The sequence below is a fragment of the Zonotrichia albicollis genome, chromosome 5 (assembly GCF_047830755.1).
Source record: "Zonotrichia albicollis isolate bZonAlb1 chromosome 5, bZonAlb1.hap1, whole genome shotgun sequence".
Taxonomy (NCBI): domain Eukaryota; kingdom Metazoa; phylum Chordata; class Aves; order Passeriformes; family Passerellidae; genus Zonotrichia; species Zonotrichia albicollis.
In genome coordinates, this window is record NC_133823.1 from 52,735,289 (window position 1) to 52,752,545 (window position 17,257).

General features: G+C 37.9%; 1 protein-coding gene across 8 annotated transcripts in view; it reads left to right on the forward strand.

Moving 5' to 3' along the window:
- Nucleotides 1-17,257, forward strand: part of JAKMIP1 (janus kinase and microtubule interacting protein 1) — a 143,658-nt gene that overhangs the window by 70,673 nt on the left and 55,728 nt on the right. For all 8 annotated transcript variants that reach the window (XM_074541734.1, XM_074541731.1, XM_074541737.1 and 5 more), the window contains 3 exons: nt 2,698-3,192; nt 14,557-14,766; nt 15,401-15,520. In XM_074541734.1, the coding sequence (XP_074397835.1) occupies nt 2,698-3,192; nt 14,557-14,766; nt 15,401-15,520 (825 nt within the window). The remainder of the gene's footprint in view (nt 1-2,697; nt 3,193-14,556; nt 14,767-15,400; nt 15,521-17,257) is intronic.

Below are 17,257 nucleotides of genomic sequence, written 5' to 3' on the forward strand. Positions count from 1 at the left end.
GTCTTTGCAGTCAGCTCAGTGGTTCTATAAATGCTTGTGATGAGATCGATGAATATTTAGGAACAAGTATGCCAAAGTACCTATTCCCACTGAGATAGCTTTCTTCATATTAAAAAAAAAATAATACAAGAAAAAGTGAGGCTCAGGCATATGGAAAAATGTCACACTATATTTTCATTTTATTCTTGTTCTGGAAGCCAGACAAGTACAGAACTGCACAGTGTGCAGGAGAGAGGGACTGAGGGGTGTGGGAAGGACAGATTATGGCTTTCAGAGAAGATGCAACAGACAGATCTAACTTTCCATCTTCTCTGACCAAAAGCAGTAATAAGGAAAGATTTTTTCAAGACCTTGAGAACTGGGATGCGTTGGTTTTTTTCTGGATCATGAGGTGTAATAAGCATTTAATATGCTGTGTTTTTTGAAGGATTTTTTTTTGTGGATTTTGATGGATCTCTAGGGTTTTTTTAAGGATTAAAATTCTTCTTGTTTAAATTCCTCTTACTGAAGCTTTTATGTAAAATTAGTAGTGATACATGATAGTACTCAATTACTCTGAGTGGTTAATAGCTGTTCTCACAGACAGCATATAGGTGCATATAGGTTTTGTTTTGCTTTCCCTTACTTCAGTGAAAGATGAGAAAAATTGAGCAAATATGCTAATTTGGTGACTCAGTGCTCCTCCAAAATGTCAAAATCCATTTCTCATTTATTAAAAAATCTTGTAGGAAGTTAAACTCATGAATGTGTTGTATTGAAAACTGCCTTTCAGTTGTATGCTTTATGTACGATATGACTAATTTAAAATTACTGTGATTCTGGAGGTATATTATCTGTGTTTGTAAGTGCCATTATGCAGTTTGTTTTCCTGTGTTGTCATTAGTAAGTTTCATTGCTCAATTTAATTTCAATTTTCTTGGCTCATCAGTAAGGCAATAAGTAAATAATGAGTGTTGTTTCATTTTCAAATTTATCTATAAACCAGTCTGTTTACTTCTGATGGTGGATAGGTGTGTAAGTGACTTAGTTTTGTTACAGCATCATGGAATGGTATGGCTTGAAGGGACCTTTAAAGATCATCTATTCCAGCCTCCCTGCCATGGACTCTCCTATGGAATTGGGTATCCTAATGCAAGCACTGAAAATCACTGCTATCCACTGTAGGCTTGGAACTAAATGTCATCCCACTGAAATAAATAATACATGGATATATCCTGCAGATAATTTCCAATAGCCAGATTTACCATTTGGGGAAGAAACCCAACCTCTGTCTCTCTAATTAAGATGCATTCTCAGAATCATCCTGGAACAGAGTGACAATAGCTATAAAATCTCTGTGTGGCAGTGTCTGACTCAGATCTATTACATTTTGAACAGCTCTAATTGCAGTGCTCTCCTGGGTGGTGTACAGTCAACAGTGCATCTAGGTTACTTTCATAAAAACGTATGATACCTTTCCTTCCTTTCTTGCTCTAATATCTTCCTTTCTTTAAATCAAGGGTAAGTTTGAGATGGTTAATTTTCAAAGCTGCTGTTCAAAATAAGAGGATTTTAACATTTTCTGCGCAGGAAAAGTCTGCTGTCCCAGCTGTGTGAAGACCTCAGGTCAAGATGTGGTGGGTTGATCCTGACTGGACACCCATCTGATCAAGTTGCAAATCTGGCTTAATTTAGTGTAATTTAAATGCATCACATGACTACAAATCACAGCTTTGTGTTGCACAGATAGAAGCAGATGTGGCAGTGAATAACATTTTGCTGCTTGGTAGCCTCCTTTTAACATGAAGCTCCATTTGCTATGTTTGTTTGTATTGTCACTGAAGGTTAAAATACAATTTTTGAAACCTCTGCCTCTGAGAGAGGTTTTGGCAGTCTCAGTAATGGGGATAGTTGAAAGATGTCACTGAAACTATGAATGATGAAATACATTATAACCTTTCTGGTATACTGCAATAGACAAGCGAGCCTTTCTCTTTTTTCCCCTTTTATTCTAAATTAACATCTAATCCCACATGGAAAAAAGCATTGCTTTCCATGCAGCCGGCTGAGCATCATTTATAATGAGGTTTCATCACAGTGGATATTACTATAATAGTCTATAACATTTTTCCACTACTCCCTCTCCAGCCCTTAGACTCACTGGCCTATATTTTCTGAAATACCTGGGGACATGAATAGTCTCAGTTTGGGGTGAGATCTGAGGTCCATTGAGTAGACTTGGTTTTTCAAAAGGCCAATTCTTTTGGCCTATATAATAAGGACCTTCCCATTAAAATAGCTAAGAAATTAAGAAATCCAATATAAAAGTATTTCCAGCATAAACATAAAGTCTTTTCCCTGTTTGAGGGATTTTCCATTTGCTTGTAGAGCGCAGTAGAGGGGTTATGGGTGAGAATAGTCTGGTGTGGTTGGTACAGGAAATAAGGAGATAACTAGATTGTATGTTGGTCAGTTTTATTTTATTCCCAAGATCTATGAGAACTCATTACCAGTTGCATACCCCTACAGCAGATTCCTTAACATGCACATGGCCTTTTTCCAGCCCTGCTTCTCCATATGTTTACTGAAGAGAGGTGTGCAGTGTTTGCTTTGGAATATTCAGGATAGGATTTTACGAACAGTTTAGAGGCAGCTTCCTTGGTGACTTCAAAAAGTGGAGTGGTGCTTGTTAATCAATATTTTTTTATTTTGTTCCAGGTGGGTAAACTGAGGGAAAAAATCCAAGAGGTTAAGCAAGAAAGGGAGCAGGAGCAGCATAAGCACACTGCCTATATTTCTGAACTGAAAGCCAAGCTCCACGAGGAGAAAATGAAGGAACTTCAGAGTGTCAGGGAGCTACTGATCCGGCAGCACGAGCAGGAGGTGGCACGAATGGTGAAAATCAAGGATGGTGAAATTCAGCGTTTGCAGTCGACAGTCAACGTGCTGCGGGACGGGGCGGCTGACAAGGTGAAGACGGCGCTGCTGAGCGAGGCAAAGGAGGAGGCTCGCAAGGCCTTCGATGGGGAACGAATGAAACTGCAACAAGAGATCTTGGAGCTGAAATCTGGCAAAAAGCAGCTTGAAGAAGCTCTGAACAACATCATGCAGGCAGATAAGATGAAGGCTGCGGACCTGCGCACGGCTTATCAGTCCCACCAGGATGAGATCAACAGAATAAAGCGGGAGTGTGAGAGGGAGATCCGCAGGCTGGTGAGTTCCCTGAGTAATGCTGCTTATTTCAGTTTGTAGCAGGTATTGATATATTGCTGTATGTGCCCATAAATATCAAAGCAGTGATATCATCCATCAGTGCTGATTGCTACAATGGGCCACTGTTTCTCCTCCTTACAGCAAAGGTGAACCTTGGCTCTGTAGACTATCCAGCACAGTCCAAAGCTTTGTGTCCCTCTAAATAGAATAGAAGTCATACAAGACTTTCCAGAATGAGTTTTTTCAACAGATCAAAGAAATACACTTCCCCTTCCTGGCTGCACAACTATACTCCTGGTGACCAAAACAAGTTGGGGATTGTTCATTGGACAGTAAGAATGCCTTGTGAGATGGCAACATTAAATTCATGTAGAGCTTTATATTTAAGTGGGAGGAACTAGTTGTGCTGAAACAAGACAGTCTCTTTTCTTCTTTTGCATCTTTATCCAGGTCATTCAGTATGAAGCACTGTTGCCCTTTCAGAATTTCTGTGTTTTTTCTATAGCAGCAGAAAAGTTAGGGCCTAGGACAGCAGGCTTTTTTCACGCTTCATAAACCCTAGGACTTCAGCACAGATGGCAGACTATGCTGTTGGTATAAAATCAAAATCCAGGCGGTATTTCCTGACAGTGGGTGCCCCAAATTATTCAGCTTTGTAAAATGTACAGAATCTAAGATGGGCTGTACACAGTTATACATTTAAAGAGGTCTTCATCAAGTGACACTTCTGTTTGATATTTTCTATATGTGTGTGTATACCTAATGGCTTATCTGCACAAACTAGCAGTATGATAGCTATGCAAATAAAAAAAAATTAAATAAGCATAATATTTATGTTATGTCAAGTAGTACAGACTTTTAATAGAATGAAACATCAGTTTCCTTAGGAAAACCTCTTGTGGGCTTGAATTTTTGCAGAAATGACCTATTATTTCTTGTATTCCTCAGGAAAAATTATGAGGACAAGCTATGAACTGTAATATCTATTTAATGCTGCTGATTTTCCGTCTGAGACAATGAAAGCTTTTAATGCAGTAAATATTTATGCTTTGAATTAATTGGAAGTTGATCCAGTCTCAGGGGTATCATTTTGTTCATTAATTAAGACCACTGCAAAGACCGACAATGCAGAGTTCCTGCAAATGTGGCTTCTTTCATATTCTGTTCTCTATTACACATGTAAAATTCTAAAATCATGGCTATGAAGTGCAGACAATTATAAAAAGTATTAAAGAAGAGAGAAGGTTGATACATTCTATCATATGTTTTTCTGGAGGACATTTTCTAAATGAATTTAACCTCATCCAAGAAGGGTTTCAAAGGAAATATTTAACTCTTCACTTTCAAGAGCAGAGGTTTTCAGCCTGCTTTGGCAAAGGTGATGAAGAAGGGCACATTTGTTTTCTGTCTGGCACAAAGAAAAATTCTGTGAAGTCATTCAAAATTTTAATTGTAGCCTTGCTGGGCCTGTGTTATTCAGTACATCTAAAAAGGTGAATATACTGGAAGAGTGTGTAGGTAACTCTTGTTTCCTTTTTCCAGCACCAGAGGAAGCCTGCAACTGTTCTCACGGCTTTCTTAGGAAATGTGTATATCTTCCTCCAAGAGTCTTGTGCTGCCTTCTAGTGCCTCCCTTCCTTTCAAATAATGAATTTCAGTTTTTTCCTTAAATTCCTTTTAATTTTAATTTAATTCCTTAAATTAAAATTAAATGGTTTATGGGGTTTTTAGAAGGAGTTTCTTCTAGATTCTTAGGAATTTAGGTAGTTATTGCACAGGGCAGTCTTTAAATCTGGGATGAGGTAAAAAATACTGCAGGGTTCCTAGATAGGTTCTCTTTTCCTTTGAGGAAGCACGTGGGATTACAGAATCTGATCACTGGGATATTCCCCTCTCTCCTCTCCCCTCCATTTAATTAGTTCAAGGGATGCTCGCCTTCAATTTCAGATTAACCCTATCAGCCCTGGATTTGGGTCTCTTCGTTGGTTTGTACTGTTCTGTGAGATTAAATGATCAGTATGTGAAAAGAAGTGTTAATAATATTAGCACAGTTCTGTAACTGAGTTTCAATTAATGTGCTCTTTTGTATGTGTGCAGTGTTTTGTGGCATTATTAAGAAACCAGCATCATTGGGATTAACCACCTAAATGGGCTGGCCATACTGTAATTCAGTTCAGATAGAGTAATTCAGGATGCAGTCTGATTGTCTTGACAGACTTGTCTGATTTGTTTTGCATTTCAGATCACAGATTACTTTTGTGAATGTTTTTCTCTTAGATATTGCAGCTAGAAAAAAAACTGTATTTTGCCATTAACACCCACAAATAATCTGACTAAAATCTTAAATATATTGGCTGCTATTAAAAAAAAAGTTATGAGAAAGAAAAAAAGAAAAATCCATTGTCTATGGATACAATTTTATTTACTGTATTTTTAAAAAATATGATTGATCAATTCGAGGAGTGTTTTCATAGTTTTTAATTGAGCCATGAAAAGTACCTGACAGACCTCAACAGAAACAAGACTGGATGGCTAAGGACCTAGTGCTTAATAAGAGAAAGTAAAATATCTATTTGGCAAAACATATAACACACTTTTTCTATGTGCAGTAAGAAATTATGCTGGAATTTTTCAGTTCCTGTAATTGAAAATGTAACAGTGATATAAATTTTTCCATTAATTTAAGGAATGCTAATTGCTGTGGATTTTATTCCCTCACCCTCCAAGAAAATACATCCTTGTTGTATATATGCATCAGCACAATGTGCTGGCAGCTATGAAACCAGAAGTAAAAATAGCAAGTAACAAACTGGAGGGACAAATGAAACAGATGTCCTGAAAGTAAAGAGGCACCTTGGAGAATAAGATTAGAAAAAAAGAACAGTTATTATTTATTTTGTTCAGCCCATATTTTCTGAGTGGTTGAGTCTGAACAGTTGTATTGTTCCACAGAATGAAAACTGTACAATAGTACACAAAATATCAATTTCAGCCAATTTTTCTTAGCCCCTGATTAAGTTTGCCATTTAACTGACTTGACAATCATGTTTGCAGTTAATTTTCAGAGGTAAGTAAAGTTGCTCTCTTTTGCCTGGCAGTCCTGAAACAGCTGCTCACGTTGTTGGTGATCCTGAGAAACAGCCCAGCCTTACTCTGCTGCCAGCACAGGTGGGAAGAGGGTCATGGCCATTGACCATGGTAGTTCAAGGCTCCATTCATTCTGGGACCACTTGGACACTGTTTTTAAGCAGGCCCTTACATTGCAAGGCACATTTCTCTAGGTACTGTTTTTGCAGTGGCAAGATTAATGAACATTTTGTAGTTCATGCCATGGAAAATGTATGCAAAAGCCCAATCATTAAAAGGATATTGAATTATGACATCACTTATCTACTAATTTTTAATATTGGTTGAATATGAAAAAACCAGAATGCTTATCTTGTGAACACTTAATATAATATTTAAACTTTGGAACGAACAAATGGCACTTGCACCCTGCATTTTGTGGTGCATGTTTTAGTAAACACTGTTTCTTTTATTAGAAATGTCTTTAACACTAAGCTTTTCACTTATTTTCCAGCTAAATATCATTCTACCCTGTTAAAGTCTTTACACATATGGTCTTCCCAAATATTCTTTAACAGCTTGGATTGAAATTAACTGAAAGACTTCAATATAAAATAGACCCAATTTTCTTAGCCACAAAATCATTAAGATTCCACTGATTGTATTAGATGCACAATAAGGTTCCTGTTTAAGAGGGCACACAGTACACCAGATGAATTAAATGTCCATATTTCAATTGTATTTTCAAGTAGCCTTATAAAAATTGGTTAAAGAGCAGTGTGACAGTACTGCTGATTCGTACTTGCAAGGCAAAAAATCCTTTTGCTGTTAAGAGCATCAAAGTAAAAGAAATTGTTTTCAAGGGGTGATTTTTAGAAGTTCCTGATCAGCAATGATTTATGGAGACAGATGCACTGTTTGAGTGTCCTTAATCTCCTTAGTCCAAATGATATTGCTGCATAAATAAAAAACTCCTTCCAGTGTGGAATGCTGCTTCTGTCTGGTGTTTCCCAAATAAATATAATGCAGGACATGAAAGAATATAATTCAAACTAATAGATGAAACAGTTTTTAAAGGTAGAAGTCCAGGCAGTTTCACTGAAACTTCTCTTCAAGACAAAAAACATGTTATGGAATGAGCTCGTGTATCATTTATACTCATTTTTTAAAACCAGTATTTCAGTTTTTGTGTCCGTGTGTAACAGAGCATCTCACTTTCTAAGTGAAGGCTTCGGAAAAGTTTTTTTTTTAGAATTAAGAATTAGGTTGCTCCAGTTTAGGACAGCCCAAAATTTCAACTTACATCCTTCACTAATTCATATTTTCTAACCTTGCACAACTCTTAATATGGTGGTTTGTCTGTCTGTCCTTAGTATGGATTATATTAAGATGGTGTCTGTGTCTTCAGTATGGTTTAGCATTGGGAGTGTAATACAATCATGGGAAATTTAGATGGTGAGGGTGCTCTCCAGGTCCAGTGTCCTGCTTGAAGCCAAGCTGCTTTGAAGGTTGGATCAGGTTGCTCTGGGCCTCCTCCAGTCCGGTCTGAAAACCTCCCAAGATGGAGTTCAGCAGTGACAGCCTGCCCTAAGGCCCAGTCACTGTGAGGTTTCTTTCTTGTTCCTCTTATTTTGATTGTCACTATTGTCCTTTTGCTGTGTATCTTGGAGAAGCATGTACTTGGTTCATTGCTGTATTACCTTTGGATGAATGGATATCCTGAATATCTGCTGGTTTAACTCATCCTGTCTGCTTCCTTTGGCTGGCTGAGTGAGCCTGGCACCTTCACCATTCCTGCAATGCTGGATGCTGCAGCCCCATAGTGATCTTACTGGCCTTCCTCCAGTTATATGGCACTTAGGCCAGTGCGTCAATACCGTATTTTTTGTGCTGGGGAGCCCAGAAGTGGCTCTGGTGCTCCTGGTGTGGTTTCCCATATGCTTAATAAAAAGCTAAATCTCTTTTGGTATACCCCTCCTGGTTTGGCCCAGTATCAAGTTAACTTCAATCATTGCAATCTCTCACCACTGACCCATATCCAACTTGCCCTACAGGATGCAAAGATCTTTCCTTTTGTCCATTTTTCCTTTTTTTTTCTTCCCATTGCAAAACTGCCAACTCAATTGGCATCCAACAGGCACTTGAGCTCTCTCAGGACAGGACATTCATTGTACCTTTCTTAGGCAAACTTTATGAGGGTTTCTTGGCTCATTTCTCCAGCATGTCAAAAAGTTCCTCTGAATGGTCTTCCTGTCCTCTAGTGTGGTAACAGCTCCCCAAATTTGGTATCATCTACGGATTTGGGGGACAGTGCATTCCATTTCTTCATGTGAGCAGTTGACATGAAAAGTAATAGAAGCAAAAGTTTAATGTTCCACCAAACCCCAAATTATCTACTGATGGGAACAGTTTTCTAATAGCATTCATGTTCTCCCGCATTTACCATTACTAGGATTTTGTCATTTTGAGGCAGTGCAATTTGTATCTTTATGCTGCTTTCATCACTGGGGGCAATGCAGAGACATTTGTCTGACAATTCTGGAGCAGAGGGACAGTTGGCTATTGGCAGGGGCACTCTCTGCTGGCCTGAGGAAAGGGTGCATCCTGGCTTTTCCACTTCACTTGTGCCCTGTGTGAGTTTTGCCTCCGAAGCAGTGTCGGATTTTGAGCCTGGAAAGCTGAGCTTTGAATCATCCCAGGCAGTCGTGCCTGGCTGGGCAGAGCTGCAGCTTGGGCCGCTCAGCCTGCCTGTGTTTCACACACAGCTGCTGCTATCAAATGCTTGCCTGCTCCTGGATTGTGCCATCTGCTCCAGACACGTGCTCCAGCTGCATTCCACGGCTGAGCTAAGCTGCAGCACAGACCCAGCACCTCCAGCTTTGTAGGACTGCAAATAATACTTGGCTTTCTGTCCTCCCAAGATTTATGCTTCTTCTTTTAGGATCTCACAGGGCAGCATTCCAGCCAGATGTTGTTTTTCCTTGGATCAAGCAGATCTAATCAAACCTTTTTCATAGTGCAGGTTCAGCGTTTTGTGTTTGTTCTTAATATTTTCTAAAAAGTTAGGAAAGTCACAAATTTGACTTCTATCTCTCCTTACAAAATTTGGAACAGTATTAAAAACAGACAGAAGTTATGTCTGGTGTAGCACCTGGTAAAAAAAAATCTAAAATTTGTATTACTTAGTTTTGCTACATTTTTATCCTTTTGACTACTTTTTCATTACAGTTCTGTCAATGAACACTTGGGATAGGTAATAGGAGAAATCCAGTAGTAGAGATTGTAACTGGATTTTGAGAAAGATATGAGAAACCTCTTATCAGTTCTGGAATTTTCTGCCCATGTGGTGTTTCTTGTATAATTTATCAGAACTTCTAATGAGATTTACACACTTCAGAAAAATATGTGAGAATAGCTACTGGAGGAACTAATTGTCTGTTGGTTTAGAAAAATTACACATGAATTTGAAAATAAATCCTATCCACTTCTGTCTGTGACCCTTATTATTCCACTGAATGGTTGGCATCTCTAGTCCTTTTTCCCCCTAAGTGTCCCAAATAAGCAGCAAACATTTATTTTGTTAGCTGGCCATGTATGTTGTAGGGAATACTGTACACAGCTCTGGAATATTTTAATTCTTTTCTCCACATGAGCTTTCAGCTTGGGATATTGTTGTTAGTTCTTAGTGTCTCTTTAAAACTATAAAAGATGTTAATTCTTTTTGGTTCAATCTTTACCTGGATTTTTTGAGTAGAATCTTCTTTTGAGTAGAATCTTCTTCAGAGTAACCAGCAATCCCTCTGTCATGATAGCCCTATTTTCAGTGTCAGGCACTTAGTATAAAGGTTAATTAAATTTCTGCTGGAGAAGAGCACTGTAGAATTTTGTTCTGCAGTTGGCTAGGAGATAACTTTGACAAGAATGGGTGAAGAGGAAGGTCTTACACTTGGCAATGCAGCAGCTGGCTTTTTCCACTTTGGAACTGAATATGCCAATGCCTTGATAGATGTGGCTTTTAATTCCCTGGGAATTTCTCTTTCAACTTCATGAGAGACTAAAGTTCCCCCAAAGGTCTCTGACTTTCTTTCACTGTAGTCATTGAAGTGTGGCATAATTGGCATGGGATGCTTTTTCTAATGACTGGCTTGGTTCTCTTTCACATTTCATAAATATTATTAAAAGACTCATTTCTGCTCATTTCTCTTAGCTGTTAGTGGGCAGTTGGATACATGTTCTTAGGAACCTGGGTAATTTTGACACAGGCTGTAAATGCTATCCCTTCATTGACATAATGCAGATAGTGTCTGTATTCAGCAACTAACATTTGACAGCACAAAACCCCTGAAGAAATTATATTTATAAAGCTCTAATTTTAACCAAGAGCTCCAGAGTTACTTATGCTACTCAAGGTGATTTCTCAGTAATTTGCCTCTGCAGCTGCTTGTGAATGATCTTATTTTCTTTAAATCCTCTTTCAGAGGGTATTTCTGCTACTTTTCTTCTCAAGGCCTATAACTGAAAATACATTCTAACCTCATGTTGCTCCACTGTCCTCCTACTACAGACTTTTTGTACTGACTTGTACCACCCTTAAATGCATAAAGAATAATCACTCTTCTAAAATACTTTAAAATCCATGCAAAAGAGAATAGAGTTGATGTGATCCTGTTTTACTTGAAGCTGCAGAAAGTGGGTAAATTTGTTTTAAACTGAAAATAAATTTGAAACTGAGACAACACTTGGAAGGGATTTCTGGGATTATGTATTTGATTTATACAATATGTGTGAGCACAGTGCATGATTGGGATGTCATTGTGCTAAATATGTTGGTAAAAGAGATGGTATCTATCCTCTGTATCTTATTGAGAGGTCTCAGATGAGTTGCAGAACAGGCAGGAATCCATGAAAGCAGTAGTGGGAGTTATTGCATGCAGGTTGCAGTTGTCAAATGTTGGTTCTTCAAGTGCAATGCCATGGTAGAAAACATGAAAACACTTCTTAACCTGATCTGCTGAAGGGCTTCTGTGCCTGAAAGCTTTCTTATCAACTCTGTCACTTAGTCTAATAAAAAATACTGCTTCTCTTTAAGACCATGTAGATTCTTAGAGAGTCTTGGCACGACTGAGTTCCTCCCACAACATGTGATGGATTAAAATAGAGGCAGCAGGGAAACTGGATTAATCCATTTTGATTTTCATTTGCCTAATGGAAGATATGCTTCTCCCCACTAAAACAGAGACCATAATACATATGTCTAAAATACATACCTAATTCATACCTAATTACATTAGTTGGTTGGCCTTTATGCTGCCAACTTTTTTTTTCCTTCATGTAACAAACTGTGGCTCCAGCTGTTTTCCAGAGGGACAGAACTGACATGGAGACTTTGAGCTTTAACCACTATTAGAATATAGGCTAGGCTAAACTAAAGTCTTCTTTTATGGCAGCTTATGTTCAGTTTAAACCTAAACTATCTCTCTCTTTCCTAGTCATGTGACTCCTCTTTCATTGCCTCCTGGGCCCTGACATACCATCTCTCCATCTCTTCCACATGGAACTGAGGGAGATTGCAGTGCTGTAAAATACTTCTCTTCCCTTTTTTTCCCCACTCTCGACCAGTTTGTGCTCTCTGTTAGGAAAACAGGCAAGGAAGATGATTTGATTTGCTCTGCAGATTTGCTCTGCACCATGGAAGGCTGAAAAAGATAATAAGTCTTTGGGTGAGATTGCTGTAGATATAAGAAAATTGAGACATTAACTAGGTCAGTGCAGTTACATTGGATGAACAAAGGGTGTAACCATTCCCTTGAAGAGAGCACAATTGTACTGACCCCCATGCTTCTGAAGCAAAATTTGGAGGCATTCTTGATGCAATTCTGATCATCTTTATCAATTTGTGGTAAGTTAGTTCCTTAGAAATTCTTTGTTCTGGTGATTTGTGCTTATTAAAAACTAAGCACTGTTGCAGTGTTCTGTGTATTTGTGTGTGTGTGCCCAGGTTTACATGAGTAAGAGATTCTCGAGTCCATACCTGTAACTTTAAATGGAAATCCAAAATAAAAAAGGCTCTGCAGTCATTGCTATTTCATTATATCAGTGTTTCAAAGACTTTAAACTTGACTTAAACATGAGGCATTTTTTTTTCTGAAAGAGTCATCATGTAGATTTTTGTGATACGAAAAGAGTAGTAGGAAAAGCAGAGGAGAATTATGCCTTCCCTTAAGCCTCACTTCAGAGCCATGCTCTTTTGTGGCATTTCTTTCTAATTTGTGTGAGTCTGTGTGCTTTGATCAATGGAAGTGTGAGAGGAGGGTGACGTGGCTGTGACTGCACGGGTCACATCTGTTTCAAAGGATCAGTTCTGTGTCAGTTCAGCAAGTACCAAGATTGTTGCTTTCCTTTTTCCTTCCAACTTAAAGCCTATATCATTGCGTTTACCATTAGGTTGTGAGAACAGGAAGAGTATGAAATACACTACTAATTGGGTACCTTGAATTAGGGCTGCATGTGTAAGCTTGGGTCTTCTTACTGAATGTGTGCCTTGCCTGGGCAGATTCCTGTGTCAGTTATGTGGATGTTCAGTGTGAACACCTGTGTAATTGAAAGCTGAACTGTCCACAGTATTTAGTTACATGACATTTTTTCCTCCCAAGGGCTCCCTTATAGATCAGTGTGCCTGACAGATAGCATTCATTAAATGAGGCAGCTGCTTAATTTTTGTCATTGTTGTTCACTGCACAGTCCCTCTGAAATCCTGCATGTTGCAAATTGTTCCATTAATAAAAACTGCATTCTTTCCTGCATGTCCTTTTTTGGCATACTTGGAAGTCTCACAAATGGGAGTTGAAATACTGGGAAGTTTGTTTTTATTTGTTGTACAAGGAGTTGAGACACAGCAACTTTTCTAAATCAGGGAATAAATCTCCATCTGAGCAAATCCTCATCAGTTCCAGTTAGAACTTCAGAGTAGTTTAGAGCAGCTTATTCACTTCAATCTGACCTTTTTATCTTTGATCATGGTTCAGCCAAGCCATCCCCTGCCAGTCAGGTTCTTTACACAACTAATTTCATGTGCTTTGTAGATTGTGAAAGGATTAAGACAAGAATCCTGAAGAAGCAAATTGCATCTGATCATGTAATCTCATTGTGTTTAATCCTGTAAATCACTTTGAACTATAAATTACTTCTGGTATGTCTTTTTTTTTCTTTTCCTTCTTTTTTCTTTAGGTGTAACTTGACATAAAGGACTTGTATGGATGTAGGAGTACAATAAACAATAAACATTTGATTTAACTACTTCATTATTTTATTTTTTCAAAATAAAATTGACTTCCAAAATTCCATGCATTTATGTTGACCAAGAAAGCAGTTTTGTAAACTGGAGGAGATACAGCACAGTTCCAATAAATACATTGTTAATGGTTAATGTTCTTGTTAAGGAATCTGTTTCTATAGTAACTGCTGCAGATTGTCGCTTCCTCTAGCATTTGGAATAGTACCAAAGTGAATTTAACACTGATGCTGCAAGGGACAAATCCTATGAGAGCTGCAGTGGATCACTGTGAGCAGTGAGCTTTATTTGGTATGGAGATGTATGAACACACAGTTCAGTAACCAGAGAGGGTGTTTAAGAACTCTTTCTTCCTACCCTTTATTCTAATGGTCTGTGTGCACTTACTTTTTTCCTTCTACATAAAGACTAGTCCTCATTTGAATCTTATAACAAGGGCACGTAAAATACATAGGTATGCTTAAGATTTTAAGTTTAAATATTGTGCATGTATATGCTACTAATTTTAAATGTCTGTGAAGAGATTCACCACACATGATACTCACTAATAAAGAGGGAGTCAACATGGGGCAAATGTCTGTGGCTCAAGCTTTGAAACAAAGCCCAGGTGAGTTTTAAAGAGTGTGTTTGTCATGTACTAATTGTGTTTCTTTGCTGAAACATAGTGAAAGCAGATTTTTCTTCTCTGTATAGAAGTGTGAATCCTCAGGTGAAGTGGATGTTTTCAGTGGCTTGTATTCTGTTTCACTGCATGTTTGCCTCTGGTTTTGTTTGTCTCTCAAGTTGAGACTGGACCAAGGAAACTCTTGATCAAGTGAAGGCTGAACATTTTTTAAGGACAGAGAAAAAGACTACAGAGAAGATATATTTTGTTTTTGGCAGCCACGGTCTCAGTGCTGGTGTAATCCTGAGAGAAACAGAACTTTGTTTTGCAAATTTGAATGTTTGCATGCAGTGAGCACTTGGGGATATTAGAGAAACTTCCTTCATGCATTATTTCTTTCCAGATGGACGAGATAAAAGGCAAAGACAGGGTGATTCTGGCTCTGGAGAAGGACCTTGGTGTCCAGGCAGGCCATACCCAGAAACTGCTCCTTCAGAAAGAAGCTTTGGATGAGCAGCTTGTCCAGGTGAAGGAGGCAGAACGATACCACAGCAGTCCTAAGAGGGAGCTTCCTGCAGGAGTGGGGGATATCAGTGAACTGATGGGAACTCCGGTAAGAAAATGGAGTTTTCTCTGAATTTCTGCTCTGGAGAAATGCCAGGGTGTTCACAGTCATTTTGTGGTTACTATTAAGACCTGTTAATGGTAAATGGCCTGGTGCTGCACTCTGCTGTTTTGCTAATGATTTAAAAACTCCTTGGACCTCTTAAATTGCAAAGAATATTGAGAAATATATGGATATAGAACTTGCAGAATTTACCTTGATCTGTGAACCTCAGTATTTTCTCACTATTTCATTAATTTAGGAATATTTTAACCATTAGAAAATAGGTACTACTCAAAAACTGAGCCATGTGATTTTAATCTATGTCCTTTACACTAGAACTGTTTCAGCTGAGAGTAAGAAATCTGGTGAGAAGTAACCTGCTATATATGAAATATTATTTACCTAGATAGTTTGTTTAATTGTTAAACTTTACATGCATTTCACAAGATGCTGTTCATGAGGCATTTTCCCAGGATGTTGTTATTTGGTATTGCAGTTAATTATAGTAAGTTTTCCAGACACTGATGTACAAGTCCATTTTAAACTTACACAATACAGTTGCTAAGCTATGATAGTAAACTATGGACAGTAAAATATTTTTTAAAGTAATTTTATAAATCTATATGTTTTTTATGTAAAGGAGCAGCACCTGGATGAACGAGATGTGCGGAGATTTCAGTTAAAAATTGCTGAACTGAATGCTGTAATAAGAAAGCTGGAAGACAGGAATACTCTCCTAGCAGATGAAAGAAATGAACTGGTAAATTAATTAGTAATAACACAGATGGTGACTAGGAGGGCATCTTTATGGCAAAAGATTTAATGTTGGAAAGTCGGTGTTATAAATAATTTACAAATTAGTCCTGGTTGGCCTCAGTCAATTATATCTAAATGTAACAGAGATTTCTATAGAAATTAATCTTGTGACCATAGAAGACATGGATGGAATCTTTCCTGTCCCACAAAAATAAAAATTTACAGATTAGTTTTGGGGTCATAGTAATCAAAATAACTGGTATGTTGCCTGTAGCACTGTATAATGATGTTGTGTAAAACATGCATAATCCATGCACTTAAATTGCTGTATTCATCCTTCTGAAATTTGTCTCTGTGACATGCTTATGCTAGCTAGGAGTTAAAAAAGCTTTCTTGTGGTAGTGATGAAAAATCTGCCATTTCTCAAGGGAAGTCTCTTAAGTAGGTGAAATTATTCTAGAAGAGGGATAGTAACTTACACAAAAAAGGATATAACATGAATTTTAAGAACAAATTTTATCAGCCTTTATCAGTACTTGTGCTGAGGTTAATGGTTAAAACTCCCATTGACTGCAATGGAGGTGAGTTTTACAATGGGACTTTTTACACATGTCCCTTAATGCCCTGATTCTAGTGGCAGAGGAAAAGATTTTTCATTCTAAAAAGATGGAACCTATATATCTGATTCTAAAATTATGTTGAGGGCTGAAATGGTGCCATGTGTCAGTCGTACAGATGAGTGAAACATTGATGGCTCTGTGACACATTGACATCTCCCTCCTTGTTAATCCTTTCTGTGGACCTAAATAATTCAAAACATCCCTGAAGAATACAGAAGTATTTCAATGTATCCTTCAGTGTCCCTCTAGATGGACAGCATGTATGGCTCAGTCAAGTGCTCTTCTTGATTCTAGATTCAGTTGCATAAGAAAAATATTTTGAAAGAGATGTAGAGCAGGTTTTATATTATGAGACAAGAGTACACATAAAATCAGTAGTATCAGGAAGGCCATGGGATTAAAAATTGTGAAAAATGGTTTTCTCAAGAATGAAACAGAAAACGAAATTTATCAGTGAGTTTATCTCAGAAAAACAATTGTGATCTCTTTGTCCTTTCCAGATAAAACTTAGCAAATTGAAAAGTCTTTTAACTGAGAAAAATAGATTTTTCTTTCCCCAAACAAAATGACTCATGGAGTAAAAACAGTGAAATATTAAATACACACAAATGCAAGGAAGAGCAGTCATTTGCTTCATGTAATTGTCTAACATTATAAAACCACAGGAGCAAAATTGAGCAGCTTGAAAATGTCAGCAGAATGCTGAGATTGAATCTGTGCCCTCTGGCTGACTTTCTCATTGCTCTAATTATGCATTAAGAGGAGGAAGAATGTCTTCCTCTTAAGGGATGGCTAAATTGGTGAAAACAACTTGTCTAGAGACCTAGTTGGTCACAAGAAGTATATATCTATTGAGATTAGTTTATAAAGAAATCACTATGGATCATAATAAGTGTTTGCCAAGAGCAAAATACAGTGACCAGATTTAGTTTTTTGGCAGACAAACAAAAATGTTACGTCTTACTTGCTTGGGCTGCTGTAGTTCTTAGTTCAGCAGTGGTGTATGTCAGATGCCATTCAGCAGAAGAGCTGAACTTTCTGAATTAAGAAAAGCAAGTGGAAGCACACCTGTTTTTTGTTTTCTTCAAAGGTAAACTAAAGCCCAGCTAACTTTGTTCCTT